Source organism: Solea solea, chromosome 18 (assembly GCF_958295425.1).
Source record: "Solea solea chromosome 18, fSolSol10.1, whole genome shotgun sequence".
Taxonomy (NCBI): Eukaryota; Metazoa; Chordata; class Actinopteri; order Pleuronectiformes; family Soleidae; genus Solea; species Solea solea.
This window is the reverse complement of record NC_081151.1, coordinates 12,421,355-12,438,639: the sequence shown is the minus strand read 5'-3', so window position 1 is coordinate 12,438,639 and position 17,285 is coordinate 12,421,355. Positions and strand designations below refer to the sequence as shown.

Sequence of the window (17,285 nt, the reverse complement as noted above, 5' to 3'; positions counted from 1 at the left end):
ATCTTGATGTTAATGCTCTTGCTGCAGTCACCTTCATCAACAGCATCTGTGTGTGTGTGTGTGTGTGTGTTAGAAATCCTATTAGTGGTAATCCGATAAAAAACAAAGACTAAATAATTGAGCTCGCCTTTAAAAAGAAAAAAAACAACAACTCATTACTGTTAACAACTTCTTCCTCTGAACTCTATTATTATGAATCACAACCTGTGTAACGCTGTAACAGCGCTGTGATGAGGTGGTGATCTTAAATAAACATCTACATCAGCACCCAGTGGAGCATGGTCACCTTTTATGACTGGGTGCTGTTTCCCTTTGCCTCACACACAGCACTGCGCACTAATCAAGTCAGTGGTATCAGCGGTCATCTCTGGGTTTGAAGGACAGTCAGGTGCTCACCCACAGAGGAGAGGAGAGATTGTATCCGTTATAATGAGTTCATTGTTTTGTTTATATTAAATATGTTTATTATAGTGTTATTTCAATATTTTTTTCTCAAAATGTTGGACTTTTTTTTCACTTGACTGGCCCCTTATTGACCCAAACTAAACACTCTGTGGCCCCCAGGTCATTTGAGTTTGAGACCCCTGCATTACATTCTGTTTCAGTTTCATTGCAGGTGTCCTATGCTGTGGACTTCATGCAAATACCCTCTTGCACACTTGGGAGCCAAATTCCTTAATGTCTTATTATCTGCACCTATTGCCTGTGCCTCCTCAGCAGCATCAGCCACCACTCCAACTTGTTTAACTATGAATTCATAATTATTTGATCAGATAACTTTATTTGAGTTGGTTTAGTACTATAAAAGAATAGTTAAGTGGATAAAATCAGTTGCAGTCAGCCATGTTTGCAGCGAGAACCAACCAGACACAGAGGCTCTTAATGCAAACATGGCTGACTGCAACTGATTTTATCCACTTAAAGGTTGTGCTTTTTGGAACAGTGCCCCACTGTCAGTGAGAGAGTGCTCAAGCCCCACAACATTTAAGAAGCAGCTGTAACTGTGGTCGAATGGGAAACCAAACATTTGACCATCTATAAATCTCTGAAATGATGTGTAAGCGGGTTATGTTCAATAAGCTTATGTGCAATATTTCAAGGGGCAAGGTGCAATAAAGCAATTAGATTAGAGATTTATACTTTATTAATCGCCTTAGGGAAATTGTTTCTCTGCATTTGACACATTCTAGAATTAGGAGCAGTGGGCTGCCACACTGAGTAGCGCCCGGGGGGCAATGGGGGTTGGGTACCTTGCTCAGGGGTACCCCTGTCCTTTGACCTGGTGGGGACTTGAACCGGCGACCTTCCGGTAACAAGCCAAGTTCCCTTTCCACTTGGCCACAGACTGCCTTTTTTTTTTTTTTTTTTTTTTTTTAAAGATAATTATGCAACACAGCATTTTATATTTTCTATATTGGGAACTTGTGCAATAATTGACCTGTCAAATGTAAATATGCCAGGCTCCAACCTGGCATATTTACATTTGAATGTTTATTAATATAGTATGCAGTGTCCCCTTTCCTGAAATAAATAAATAAGCTCACTGTCAGACAGTCTTTTCTAACTGAAAACTGTCATTTGTGTCCCATTGTAAACAAAAATCAGCAACACGTCGCATCCATCGCTGCCTCCGCCGTTAAGTTTCACGCTGTTGTTTTGGGACGTCTGTGTTTTGATTTTGATTTTGTGTCAAAGTGACACAAACTATAGCAAATGAGGCGGCAGTAGAACCGCAGCTCCCGTGTTTCTCACAAGATATTGTTCATATTGTGCATTTTTTTGTGACATCACAAGTCAAGCAGGGGTCACGCAGGGGTCAAGCAGGGGTGAAAAGAGAAACACCACAGGGCAGAACAACTACTGGCAATCGATAAACCCACTAACTTTAGTGTGAAAGAGGCTGCAGATGGTGATATGTGTTCCTCACATGGCCGACTTTTCTAGGACATCACATGACATTGAAGCTTCTTTTTGCCGCATCATGTCCAGCACTCAGCAGTTTACACTCACTGCACTGCAGTTCACAGCGTCTCATTATCTCCATGTTTAATGAACGTACTTGGCTCCGTCTTTAGCGTTTGTTTACTGCTTTGTTATTTTCACAGTGGCTTCACCAGGGGGAAGGAAAACTATTTCGTTTTTGGCTCTTTTGGGTTTATCAGCTGCTCTGCTTACTCAGCACATACGGCACACACTCAATCACAGGGAACATGTGGTGCTCAGATGGAGTTGAAATCCTTCTCAGGTTAAATATCCACCAAAAAGAACAAAGGGCCATGGTCTAACTAACAACCAGTCTTAAAATTACTTATAAGTACTTAAAATTTGAGTAAAAATATCTTAATAGAGTATTACAGAGATCTTCTTCTTCTGATTTTATTTGGTAGTAACGGGTAATGAAGATAGTTGGGGGGAAATGTATTGGAGTAAAGTCACAGTGAGCTGTAATCAGACCTCAGGGCAGAAAGGTCATGATGAGAATGACAGGAAACAGGAAGAAGAGAGAAATCAGTAGCAGCAGGTTTCAGATTATTTCCGCGATGCTTCGTCCTCTCTGTCGTCAGGACTGACTTTGGAAGGTGAGCAAATTCATTTGCAACGATTACATTGCATGTTGTCACCGAGGCAACCACCTGATTCAGGTCAAACAGACAAGAAAAGGTCCCAGGAAAGTGTTTGATTTCAAACAGAGTGCCAGCTATTGATATTTGGAAGACGCTGATCCACCTAAATAATCACATTAGACTCATTTTAACAAGATTAAAAAGTGTCAGCATGACACTTTTTTTATTATTTGTGTGTTGTAGGGAAAGAAGAAAAAGAAATCCAAATGAACATCAGGGGGGCGTAATGGTTTTCATTTCAAAATAAATGTGTTTTGATATGGAATGATATTAAATTGACAATCTGTATCTGTAAATAAAAAGCACACAGAAATAATTCATTATAACTTACTGATATTAAGTTGTGGGACACATGAAATTGATTGGACCACATGTGGCCCACGGACCATGGGTTGGAGACGCCTGGTTTATTTTATTAGATTTATGTCTTCATGTCACATTGTCTGTATTATTTTCATAAACACTGAACCTATTCATTGTCATGTTTTGATATTTAATCCGAAATATCATTCCACATCCAAACAAGCCATCATATTTTGAAATTCTGGGAAATACGATCATTGATTATGTTTCTCTATATCTCTATATTGATTATGATCATAATCTATAATTGATTATGTGTCTCTATATCTTTACTATATGGCCATATCTTCTTATATGTATATGTATATGTATATGTATATGTGTATATACATATACTATATACATATATATATATGTATATATATATATATATATATATATATATATATATAGCTGTCATCGATGCATAGCATTTATTCAGTTTGAAAATCCTATATTCCTGAAATGGCAACAGTGACTGTCACATATTACATATCTGTATATATGGCTGATAAAGATGATGGAAGAGTTTTCGGCCCCTGTGATCAGGAGCTGCTGTCTGACTCCAGCAAACATTACTTTGACAGATTCCGAGGGTGAAACACTCACTGGCTGATTTTCATCTTCCTGATATCTGACTCCAGTTCCGTCCGTTGCTGTGACTGTCGTTTCACTGCCGCGCTGTAAAAGCATATTTACATCATGCACACTGATTAAAGTGTCACAGGTTCATGTGTCTGTGGGAGAATTGTAGCTTTGGGGGAGTAACAATCAAACCAGTTCAACCATCATGACCTTTTTCATCACTGACACCAGCCTGCATGCCTTTACTGCTTTACATGATGAAACTATATATCCTGAAACAAAATCACGTCATTCGTAATAATAATCATATATGAACACACTGTTTATTGAGTTTTGATGTATGCAGTACACTCACAGGACAGAGAATGTGGTCTCACATGCATGTGGTCTGTTCAGCGATGATTAATATGATTAGGATTTGTTGTAACACTAAGTGTGTGAGGGGTAAACAAAAACAAATATGAATCACAATTGAAACCATTGAAATTAAGTAATCAAACACAAAAATTATTAAGTAAATTAAAATTTAAAAATAGATTCCATTTTTTAAGAATAGTGCATGCTACAACCATATACATATATTAGTGTATGGAAATGTATTGAAATAAATAATTTTTAGTTTTTTTATATATGTATGATTGTAAAATCACAGTGTTGAAACAAATCTGACCACTTTTTACAGTAGTAGTAGTAGTGGTAGTTTTGATATATGTGTTGTGTTGTAAAGAGCTAAATAAAAATTATTTACTTGAGGTAAAAATTAGTAGTAAAATGGTATAATTATTATTATTATTGTTCTAAGGTTTCCAACACTGTACTCATTTCAAATCATTTTATTGGACTTACTATGTCCAGCATGTGGCGTTTTTTGATGAGTCCACACTGTCCCCGGGTGGCTGTCCTTTGTAATTACACTTCTTGAAAGTTTTATTTTGATAGTCTCAAACGGAAGTTTACCGCCGCCAAGTGGTGACAGTGAGTAACTGTACAGATTTAAACAGCTCATGCAGTTACTCAACCTGACCGCTAGAGAAAGCTCTTGAAGCGCCAGGGACTACCTCGGGCAAATGCAGCATCCACACGACTTCCATTTAAAATAAAATAAAATAAAATAAAATAAAATAAAATAAAATAAAATAAAATAAAATAAAATAAAATAAAATAAAATAAAATAAAATAAAATAAAATAAAATAAAATAAAATAAAATAAAATAAAATAAAATAAAATAAAATAAAATAAAATAAAATAAAATAAAATAAAATAAAATAATGATGTGAAGGAAAGTTGGTTCTTTCTATACATTTCTAAACAGATCTAATGACTTTTGCAGTTATTTTCCCCCTGCATGTTTCATGTATTTTGTTGTTGTTTCACTGCTTTTGTGTTTTGTTATGCAAAATGATGTAGTATAAGTCATTTGTATATGCAATATGAATATAAAGTACATTTGTGAATCCGTTTATTTGAACCTTTTATTTCACATATAGTCAAACAAAGAGAACTTGGCTTGAGACCAAAGGGTTGCCAGTTTGAGTGCCCGCCAGGTCAAGGTACCCAATCATCATTGGGTCTCCTCGGTCCCAAGACAAGATAAATGGGACAGGCGCATCAGGAAGAGCATCCAGCATCAACATCTCTGCCAAATCAAATGTTCAGATCATCTGCTGTGGTGACCCCCAGAGAGGGAGCAGCTGAAATACATACACAAACCTTTTGTTTAAATACATGACACATATATTTCATTTTTAAAATATTTTTTAGTCTTTATGACTTACTTTTATATGTTTTTACTAATTATTTTGTCTATTTTAGTATCGACTCTTGACTGAATTTCAATTTACTTCTGTTGGTAGATCACTCTCTTATTTTGAAAATTATATTAACAAAAAATTAACTTTATGTCTATGTGATCCATTTTTATACGGTGATATGTGATGCATCATATTGACAGACAGACAGACAGACAGACGACTTTATTAATCCCTTTGGGAGGTTCCCTCGGGGAAATTAACATCTCCAGCATCCACACACAGCACTGTTAAAAATAGAGAGTAGAATAAAATAAGATAAGAATAAAAATAAAAATAAAAATTAAAATGAAAATAAAAATGAAAGTGACCCATGCTATATATATGTATGTATACCTACATACACACAACACCTATATATATATATATATATACATACATACACATCTACATGTATACACATACATACATACATACATATACACATACACACATATATACATATATGTATATACATACATATACACACATAGGTACACACACACACCTACAGTTTTATTGCACATGTCTATGGTTTTATTGCACATGTCTATGGTTTTATTGCACATGTTATTATGTTATTGTTGTGGTTGTACTGTTTTTTTTGTTTGCCCTCCTCCCTCCCAGTGAGGAGTTGTACAGTTTGATGGCCCGGGGGACAAACGAGTCCCCCAGCCTGTTGGTCCTGTACTTGGGGAGGAGCAGCCTGTTGCTGAGGCTTCTGTGGCTCCTCTGGCTGCTGATGACAGTGTGCAGAGGGTGGCTGGCATTGTCCAGGATGCTCAGCAGTTTGTCCACAGTTTTTCTCTCTGCCACTGTCACCAGAGGGTCCAGCCTCATTCCTACCACCGAGCCGGCCCGCCTGATGAGTTTTTCCAGTCTGTGGAAGTCTGCCTTAGTTGTGCTCCCGCCCCAGCACACCACGGCGTAGGAGAGAACACTGGCAACCACAGACTGGTAGAACATCCACAGGAGCTTTTTGCAGATGTTGAAAGATCGTAGCCTCCTCAGGAAGTACAACCTGCTCTGGGCCTTCTTGTACAGATGCCTTGAGTTGCTTGTCCAGTCCAGCTTGTTGTCCAGCCACAGCCCAAGATATTTGTAGGTCTGAACGACCTCCACCTCCTCTGCTCCTATTAGAACTGGTCTCGAACTGGGTCTGTCCCTCCTGAAGTCGATGACCAGTTCCTTGGTCTTTGAGGTGTTGAGCTGCAGGTTATTAATGTGGCACCAGACAACAAAGTTCCTCACCAGGCTCCTATATTCCTCTTCCTCTTCATTGTCTCTGATACACCCCATGATGGCCGTGTCGTCTGCAAACTTCTGGATGTGACACGTTTCAGAGTTGTAGCAGAAGTCTGCAGTGTACAGAGTGAAGAGGATGGGAGACAGCACAGTCCCCTGAGGAGCTCCGATGTTGCTGACCACCGTGTCAGACGTGATGTCCTTCAGCCTGACATACTGTGGTCTGTCTGTGAGGTAGCTGGAAATCCAAGCAACCAGGCAGGGGTCCACTCGCATTCTGGTGAGTTTTTCTTTTAGTACAAGGGGCTGGATGGTGTTGAAGGCACTCGAAAAGTCCAAAAAGAGGATCCTGACTGTGCCACTTCCCTTGTCCAGATGCGAGTGGGCTCGGTGTAGGAGGTAGAGAATGGCATCATCTACACTGACCTCTGCCCGATAGGCAAACTGTAGAGTGTCCTCAGCGTGCTGTACCTGAGGCCTGAGGAGGTTGAGGAAGAGCCGCTCCAGAGTCTTCATCAGATGTGAAGTGAGTGCCACCGGTCTGAAGTCATTCAGCTCGCTGGGCCGGTTCTTCTTTGGAACTGGAACGATGCATGATGTCTTCCAGAGGGTGGGCACTCTCCCAAGTTGTAGGCTCAGGTTGAAGACCCGTTGGAGTGGCTCCCCGAGTTCCACAGCACAGGTTTTGAGGAGCCGTGGACACACCTGGTCTGGTCCTGCTGCTTTCCGGGGCCGGAGCTTCCTCAGTTCTCCCCTCACCTGATCAGCTGTGAAGCAGGGAGGTGACTGAGAGGAGGGAAGGGGGGGAGGATGGCTGGTGTCAGAGAGAGGTGGGAGTGGGGGGGCAGGTTGGGGGGTGGCTGTGGTCGCAGGAGGGGGAGGGGAGCAGGCTTCAGTGAGGGCCGCAGTGAAGGTGGGAAGTGGGGTGGAGTGGCTGAATCTATTGAAGAAGGTATTCAGATTGTTTGCCCTCTCCACTCCTCCCCCCTCTGTGCTGGATTTGGCTTTGTGGCCTGTGATGGTTTTGACACCTTTCCAGACCTCCCTCATGTTGTTATCCCTAAGTTTCTGCTCCACTTTCCTCCTGTAGGAGTCCTTTGCCTCCCTCAGGCAGACTTTCACCTCCCGCTGTGCTGCTTTCATCTCCTCTCTGTCATTAGTCCTGAAGGCCTTCTTCTTTTTGTTGAGGACAACCTTGACTTCCTGTGTTACCCATGGTTTGTTATTAGGATAACACCGAACAGTCTTGGTGGGGGCAACCATTGGTGATACAATATGATCGTGATCTTTATCATTGAAATAAGAGGTTTTATATTTTGATGTTTTACATTTCTTTAATTTATTTTCATGGAATGATGAATAAAAAAAGATATTAAACTCCATCACTGACATCTGAATAGAAAGAGAAGAACAATTCCAAGTTGAAAATGATTTATTTTTATTTTCATTATTATTATTCATTTAAATTAACAAACACTGCTATACATATTGCTGTTTTTTATTAATTTTGAATCATTTTAAACAGTTAAAGCGTTTGGAAAATAAAAAAGAAGTAATAGTAGCTGAAAACAGGCAACAGACAGTAGATGACATGTTCAGTAGACGAAGATCTACAGTCAATGGCTTTCCTATGTGAGTCGAGGGGCTTCAGGAGATTTCCACAGATATGCCCACAGTCATGGTTTTGGTTATCATTTCACCCTTTTTTTTTTCACTCAGTCATCCTGCTGCCTGACTGATGCTGATGTCAGTGAAATAGAAATATCTGACAAGTAGCAGCAGCTTGAATCAAATTTCCGAAAGTCTGTTTTCTGCATCCAGCGCAACAAACGTCTTCCAACCACAACTTTGATAACAAGACAGGGTTCAAACATGACACCCACTTTCACCCCTGACATTATATTCATTAGGAATGTTTGAAGTAAAAAACAAAAACATTTATTTATATATATATATATATATGTATATATATATATATTTATCACTGTTGTGTCCTTCTCAGTGCACGGTCCCTCATCCCTTTTAAAGATACACACATGTACAAATAATGAAAAAAAGAAGTGCTTCATAGAACTTCAGAAATATTACATCTTGTCTTCAAGGTGTGTCCTCTTTCATGTCAGTCCAGCTGTAGAGAGAGTCTTCTTGTTTCCTTCCTTTAAAGTCAAAAAAAGTGGACTGTGTCCGGCCCTCGTTTCAAGCCGACTCCGCTTCTGCCCAGTACCTCCATGTTGGCGTATGTTCATACACCCATAAATTAGCACATCTGACTTGAATTTAAACATCATTTCTTGACTAAAAGTGACAGATTTACAAACACAGTATAAACAGGGTTGACATCATTGGCAGCTGGCGACAGTCTAGACCACAGTGGCTTTTTGAAATCTGAGCAAAAAAAAAAATCCCTCCTTTTCAGACAAAGACGCACAAATTACAGGATTACGTGTGTCACACACAAGTTTTTTTGGCTTTTTGAAAACCTGAACCGCCCACAGAGGAGAGAGGCAGTGTTGGAAAACTGAAGAAAAAAAAAGAAGTAAAAGACCTTTATTTAGAAATAAAGAAATACAGAATCCAGTGCAGGAGGGAGAGAAAATCTGGACGTGACACGATAAAGCATCATCATCCCCCCCGACCATAGACATGTACCGACAGTAGCCTGCAGTCCTGTGACGCTCTTAACCACAGGGGGTTCGACTACACCAGAGATGACTCCCTGACATTAATGTAAATCACATACACAGGTTGTACAGTTCAGGTACAGAATCACTGAGGAAAAAAAGCACAGCAATACGACTAGAAAGTCAAGCCACTATGGCAAAATTGAAGGTATATAGAGTATTAGATTGATTGAGAGTTGGCTCGTGTGGTTCGTCCGTCGCCCTGTAGCTGACAGCTTTGCTTTTCTACATGCAGATTAAAGGTGAGGGCAACGTCTCAACCCAACACTCTGCAGAAAGCGAATCAGTCCAGAAATACAGTTAAAAAGATGGAGATAACAGCAGAAATGTGCACACACGCACACACACACACACACACTCTCTCATGGTAGTGATCCCACCGGAGCAAAGACAAATCTAGATGTTAATAAAAAAGACAAGAGGAAGTCTTTGCTCATTGTCTCCTTCTCTCCTCAGAAAGACCTCGTTCAAAGATTTATTGATTCGTCTTGGCAGAGTGCAAGCGTCAGCATGGCTTTATTCAACAGGTTCAGAAAAATATATATATATATATATATATATATATATATTAATTCAGAACACACGCTCTGGTTTTAAGTCACTTAACTCACAATTGTCTGGCCCGGTAAACAAGTTGACACTTGAGATTGAAATGGCGAAGGGATGACACGCTTCAGGATTGGTGCACGCACTTCTACGAATAATAATAATAATAATAATAATATTTAGGAAAAAAAAAAATAAAAAAATGTTTACACTGAAGCAGAACAAGAAGAAACACGTAGCCCTTGTGGGTCTCCCCCGCAGAGGGGAAACAGCTCACATGGTCAGCTTGGTCTGGACTTTTTCAATGTGCTCTTCAAAGGAAACCGAAGGGAGGCGAGCAGTCACCCCGCCAACCACAGTGTTTGTTTTTCTCAGCCTCGCTGAGTCAAGTCGAGCCGCGCGGAGCTGAGCTGAGCTGAGCTGAGCTGAGCCGAGCCCTCGCTCAGAGAGCTAGGAGGGTGGGGGAGTTGAGGGAGTCTGAGGACTGGTCGCCGCTGCTGCTGCTGCGCCGGTGAGCCTTGGAGCACGACTCGGAGGAGGGCGACGGGCTCTCGGGCTCCAGCATGCTCGGGTAGGTGAAAATGAGGCTCGGGGCGTTGGGCGTGGCAGCCGGGGTGGACGCCGCCACTACTGGTGTGTTCAGGCTGTCGCCGTCTGTGCAGTATATCCCGCCACCGCCCAGGCAGATGGGTTTGATGACCGAGTGCTGAGGTTTACCCATGTCCCCCTCATCGTCATCGTCGTCGTCGTCATCGTCGTCCTCCGGCTCCTGCTTCACCACCACGTGGCTCATCCGGCTGCCCATGTTGTGTCGCATGGTCAGAGGGAGTGGGTTGCACTGCTCCTGGTGATGGTGGTGTCCTGACGACTGGTGGCGATCCTCCATGGGCAGCTTGCACACGGGATTGTGGGCAACAAGCATGAACTCCAGCTTGTCTTTCTCCTTCTGCAGGGTCTCGATCTCCTTCTGCAGGTCTGCCTTCTCCTCCTCCAGCTTCTCCGTCTCCTGTTGACAAAAAAAAAACAGGAAATGAGCACGGGCATGACCTCACCTTATACATTCGTAAGTGTTTGTTGTCTTAAGAATATGATCGCTGCTTTATATCACTGTCACATGAGCTGCTTGTCTACTTCTTCCTTGTTTGTGTCACCTAAAGAAATCTGTAATCTGCAAAATAACACATATGGATCCATAACCGCTGTGTGCTGTGATGTAAAATGTGCACTCTGAGTGAGTGGTTCAAGCCACAGAAACTTGAGTTTCGAGGCAGAAAAGCCTCATGCATTGCTGAGAAAAAGCAGGAAATAGCCTTTTGTTGTTTGAGTTTTCTTGTATATCTTTGCAAACGCAGATTAGTGTCAGGAACATGAACACTGAATGCATACCTTTGGCATCTGATTGTGCCCGCGTTTCTCTGTTAACAATGTTGCCAAGCAGTGTTGCGTGTGTGCTTATGTTATGTTGTTCCTCCAAAGTGTCAGAAGAGGGCACTGTTTGTTTGCGTGTGGTTTCCAGACAGTGGCACAAGCGGCACATTAAATCAAGAATTTGTCACGGGCCATTTAGACTAACAACGTGTAATCTCTGAGCCTTCTGCTTGAATTTGAGCTTTGACATAATGACTTCACTGTTTGTGTCTGTGACAGATACAGGATCTGCAACAGTGTGTCATTATTAATGTGTCACATAAAAGAAAAACAAAAAAAAGACTGATCCCGTAAAAGCTGTTTTTCAGGCTCAGACACCGGGGCTGATAATGATAAGCTGACATGCTGTCTGAAGACTTTGACTCGTGGGCAAAGGTATGAGGAAGTTCTTACAAGGAGGAGGAGGAGGAGGAGGAGGAGGAGGGGGAGTCCAGTGAGAAACATATGTATAGGAATGATATCAGTAAATCAAAGAGGAGTGTTTTTGCTGGAAAAACTGCACTTCCTTCTTTGGATTTCAAAAAAACTGGCATGTGAAGAAGGAAGGGGCTTTTTTTTTCCAATGAGTGCAGGCGTATGTGTGTGCGTGCAAGCAGAATTTCTTCATGTGCGATTGTGAGACAAGCAATTTAGCCTTTTTATAAAAATGTCCTGCATTCATGGAGACAGCTGCCTGCAGCAAATTCCATTCCTGGGGGTTTTTAATGCCCGACAAGCTCAACCTCACTGTAATTCGGCTAATTAGTCCATTTAGATGCCATTACTGTCTGCCAGGCAGGGCCAATGAGACAGCCCTACCTCTGTCTACAACTACCCGAGACAAAAAGCTTTTCATCGCCCGTCATCTTCTCACTCAGACCTTGCACTCAAGCGACGCGGTGCGAGTCAAACCAGTAATGTGAGGTTGTAAATTTAGGTGTGGAGTTCAATCAGTCATCAGAAATCTGGACTCCTGCCAGGCTTCCAAATAAACTCGATCTCCTGAGAACTGCGTGAAAATAAAATCTGTTCATTTGAATTCTTCTGAATTTCTGCGAAAAAAAGAGCAAATTTTGCCAAAGAAGAAAAAAAAAGGAAGCAGGGTGTCTAAGTTTTTTTAAACACTTACAATAGCACCCATTGAAACTGGGTTTTTTAGAGACCCACTTGCTGCAGCCCATTTCACATTATAAATAGTTTTTTATGGCCATATTATTATTATTTTGAACAGGTAAACCAGCTTTTTCCAACAGATAAATGTTTCATAAACCAGTCCTAGATTCATTTGATGCACGTTATTCAATTCTGGAAATGTATTCCCCGACCAAACAAACTTTATTCAGCAACCATGGTGTGGGTCCTGACCCAGACTGTGGGAAAGACTCTACTAAAAGACAGATTTGTTCGGGGTAGCCTTGAATTTATTGAGATTGAGATTTTGGACTCACCCCTTGCAGCATCTCTGTGAGCTCCCGTCTGCGGTTGCGGCATTTGGCAGCGGCTAACTTGTTCCGCTCGCGCCTCACCCTCCTTTTTTCCTCTTCCTCTGGGGTGAGCTGAGGACAAGGCAGGGAAAGAACACGGGCAGGTAAGGTGGGTTGTTTTTACAGACGTACTACCGACATTAAAAGAAGAGCAAGAACTGGTGACTGCACAGAGAGAATAACCAAAAAAATGATTTGCAGCGGAACAATACAGATAATAAACAGATGTTATTTTTAACTGTTGTCCTATGATCCCAGGTGTCTCACCTGCTCGTCCCTCTTGCGTCGGCCTCTGGTGTCCCCGATGGAGCGGATGACCCCGGGTCGGGCCAGCGTGTTGTGTCCCAGCAGCCCCGGCCCACTGGTCAGGTGATGGCCGTACGGGTGGGAGCGGGAGTAAGGGTTGGACATGGAGGTGATGACTGTGGGCTGCACCATCCACTGCAGGTCTTGGCTGGTTGTGATTGCATTAATGGTGGGTATGAAGGCACTGTTGGAGCCGGGCATGTCGACCCTGTACTTCTGCAGAAGACAAGGTAACCCGTGATGAGACGATGAAATGAGATTGTTCCAGAAAAGTGTGTAGTGTAAAATACAAGCCACTAAAACATCCACCATCTTAGACATCACATATTCTTATTAGATTCACACTTTTTCCACTTGTCAAGTTTACAGTCATGTTTCAGTCCACAGGGGCAAAATACTGTGTGTGAAAACCTATAGAGTGGAACAGTGACACATGCTGTGAATCATGTGGGAAAAGCCCAAGGTGTCCAGTGCATATTGCTTCACTACAATAACCAAAAGACATCAAAGGTGTTACACTCGTCTGGAATGGAAATGACAGGGTGGTTTAAATATTCCATATGGAATGATTAAAAAAAAAAACAAACAAACAGAAAAAGTACCTTGAGATTGCAAACCACCAACGGCTGCTCAGTTTCCCACAGTGTCAAAGTTAACATTTTTGTTGGCAAGAAAAAGATCCTGAACCCAGATTTGGATGTGGATTATCACCAAAGTCTATAAATTTCATCCTTGGGTCATAACTTACATCCTCAAAATCAGATATGTAATCTGACGTGCAACAATAATTATTAACTGCTACAATCAACTTTAACCTTTAAAAAGAAATAAAAGGAGAAGATATTGTGACATACTGTGATGCAGAGTGTGGCTTCAAACCTCTCAACTGATCCATACAGATATGTCATTTATATGATTTATACAGTATGTCTGTATGCTGAGAGTTATATTGCCATATGTAACCAATGTGGTGATATATGATTGTTATTATTATTATAATAAAGTGCCTATTTATCCTCTGAAATACCCATAGTAAAACATGTGTGTGTATAGGACACAGATGCGCAGTTTGGACTGTGCAGTGAATTCTTATATTGTCACACACCCTGTAACATAAATGCACAAAAACAATTAAGTTGAGAATAATTCATCAAATTTAGAATAAAATCTGACTAGAATGAAGGTGCAGAAGAAGAAACTTGTGTATATGTTCACGTAGGTTTATATGATGAGACACCCAAGTCATCCTCAAATGTTAGGTGTATATATATATATATATATATATATATGTATATGTATATGTATATATATGCATATATGATTGAGGATGACGTGGGTGTCTCATTAGTTTTACTTTAGGTCTCTGGCGTCCACACAGACAGACGGTTGTCTCTGCCTTTGTGCGTAATTTACGCACGTCCCCATATGCCCGTTATTCCCGACTTTCCGTCGGATATCCTGGCAGTCTATTGGAAGTTTGTTTATCTGGTGAGTCATTGTGTATGGGATTTGTTAAGCACATGCGGAACGCAGTCAGTTCCAGTAAAGGGGGAAAGCAGCCAGCTGTAACAAGCCAGTTAACCAGAATTATGAGAGGAGGTTTCCTCTATTCTTTTTCTTTTTCCACAAGATAATCATTTAAGTAAAGAACACATTGATGTGATGTATAATATAAAGTTAACATACATCTAAAGTAAAAACAAAACAATTATGGTCTAAGACAAATTCAGTTGCTCCAGTAAAAGAAACAAGAAAGCCTTGTTTTGAAATGTCTCCATAAAACCTAACACAGAGGTCATGTTCCAGGCGGCTGTAATGGGAAACATGCAGCCAGTCAGTGTGTGATTACAGGGAACCGGAGTAATAATGATAGATACGAGCCAAGAGACGTTTACTGTAAAATGTTGCGTGAGCCTGACGCAGCTTTTCCACGGAATTTCTCTCTCTCTGCCCGGACTCAATTTGCGGGGGAAGCAGCGTAAACACCTCCACCCAGATTTATATCCTATTATTGATGAACATGAGGACACATAACCTCACAGTGACACACACACACATAAACGCGCAGCGTTCGCTGTGTTTCACTCTGAGTGTGTGAAAGCAAGAGCGTGTGGTGAAATCGAGGGGAGGATGTTCAAGGTACTGCGTTGTTTTTTTTTTTCTGTTTTTTTTTTACGCAATGCAAAATTGTTGGCATGTTCTCGGCATGTGAAGAAATAAATAAATAAATAGGACTTCAGATGTTGCGCGATCGCCACTATAGTGCCAAGTGCTGAGCCAACCATCCTAAAATCTGTAACGTTCATTTTGCAGCCGCACATATCCAAGAATTTCAAGCAGCGCATACCTGTTGCATTCAGCACCTTATAAACTTTATCGCTGCTCACTTTACTATCAGATTAAAGTGTATTCCGCTCATAAAATATGCCCTATGGAGATGCATCGTTCTTAAATCAGACGCGTAAAAGCGCAGATCAGCAAAGATGTGATACCTTTACGCACGCACAGGGAACAGACGAGAAGAACCATAACAGATTATCTGGATGTCTGTCGCTTTGCACATAGCACACTCTGCGTATTTACGCAATCCTGCTCCATGATGGATGGAATCTGATTCAGTGAATCGGGCGCACACGGTTTGCGCACGAGCTGTTGGGTCTCGGTAACATTTTTAGTCCTGTGTCAACTTACTACTACACACTGCGTGATGGAATGCACATGGTATATGAGTCCACAAAACAATTGTGCGGAGATCGAGTTTGTCTCGGGTGTTTTTCTGACTGTGTCAACGGGTTCATCCGTGTTTTCCCTCAAGAAGCGACCACGCAAGAGGGAAAATAAGAAAATTATTGTGTAATTAAAACGCGACATCAGTGTAAAATAAACACATCAAATGCAATACATTAGCAGGTTATTTGTGAAGCAACGTGGCAGCGCTTCCTTAGTTGTTTGTACCTGGTAACTTGAGGTAGAGATCGGACTTCCGATCGTGCTGCTGCCGCTCGTGAAGGAGTCTGGCTGGGCCGGAGAGGTGCTGCTGCCGCGGGACGAGGTGTCGTAGTTCCCGGAGTAGTCCTGGTACATGATCCAGGAAAGAGGAAGAGTTCAGTGGGTAGTTTGAGCTTTTTTTTAAAAAAAAAAATTCAAAAATCCTCGCCGATAAAAAGGCACGAACAGAAAAAAATAGCAAAAAAATCCCCTGACTCGACACGTTGTTAATTTTATCCAGAGAAGAGTTGGCAAAGACAAAGTGCAATTACGCTCCTTTAAGACTAAATTAAACCATGTTACAGATACTGCAGCTTAGAATCAATATTTTTTGTTGCTGTTTTCTCTGTGTGTGTATTGTTATTGAGCCACAGGCGTTTTTTTTAAAAAAAAAAAGCTGAACTAAACTAAAGATCCTCTCAGGTTGCGCAAAGTTCAGGCTAAAGTCAGCAGCTTCACACCTTCAGCAGTCAAATCCAGCCGAGACAAGTCACTGTGCAGTTACACGAGTGAGTCAACCCTCCGCTCTAAAGCCTGATGACACGCTCTTCTCTCTGCTCTGTCTCTCTATCTGACGATCACGGAACAACACTCCGACGTTTTTATTTTTTTTCTTCCCCCCCCTCTCTTCTTCTTCTTCTTCTGCTTCTTTCCTCTTCTTTTCCTTTTCACCACTCTACCAACAGATGACTCACTTCAATGGCACTATGTAGAACTGCAACGGCTTTTCAACACCAACGACACGGCCTACGTCACGCCTGGGCGTTGCGACTCCGTCTGAGGGAGGGGTCGTTTCTGAAGAAGGCAGAGGAAAATACAAGCTCCGCCGCGGCCGCGCGTCGCTCGGCGGACACTGGCGATAAAGTGTGAACGCGTGGAAACGCTCGAGTCAGTCAAAATACAGAAAAAAACACGCGCACGGAGAGGAGTATTTCGTTTTGTTCCGGACGTCAGCGCCTGCTGTGGACTTCACTGTTTGTCTCACTTGCTTCGGTCCATTGACGCAAGTTTCCTGAAATGGGCAGTTGCGTCAGAGAGAGCGCGTGTGGGTTTCCTTGGTAAAGAGAGCGTCAGAAACTGGAGGGATTCCCTCCCCTCGCGCCGCGAGCTGCTCTTTCCTCTTCTCTTCTCCGGAATCGGAGCTCAGAGCGCGCGCACGGCCGCGTCCCGCCCGGCACCGATCCCGGTCCGGTTCAGTCGCCATTAGAGTTTAGGGTTTTGGAGGTTTATATATGTGTAGGGAAACACTTTGACTCTGCATTGACAGTTTGGACAACCTGACTGTGTAA

The 17,285-nt window shown here is 41.9% G+C and overlaps 1 protein-coding gene across 2 annotated transcripts; it reads right to left on the bottom strand.

Moving 5' to 3' along the window:
- Positions 1–8,005: 8,005 nt before the first annotated feature.
- fosl2 (FOS like 2, AP-1 transcription factor subunit) lies at positions 8,006–17,285 on the bottom strand. Of its 2 annotated transcripts, XM_058615787.1 has the most exons (5): positions 16,458–17,284; positions 15,964–16,083; positions 12,970–13,224; positions 12,667–12,774; positions 8,006–10,817 (listed from the first exon to the last, which is right to left on the bottom strand). In XM_058615787.1, exons 3-5 carry the CDS (start codon positions 13,207–13,209, stop codon positions 10,254–10,256), a joined length of 912 nt encoding a protein of 303 aa, XP_058471770.1. In that variant the 5' UTR covers positions 13,210–13,224; positions 15,964–16,083; positions 16,458–17,284; the 3' UTR covers positions 8,006–10,253. The 2 variants fall into 2 exon arrangements, with proteins under 2 accessions (XP_058471770.1, XP_058471769.1); XM_058615786.1 differs by having other exon boundaries at positions 15,964–17,285.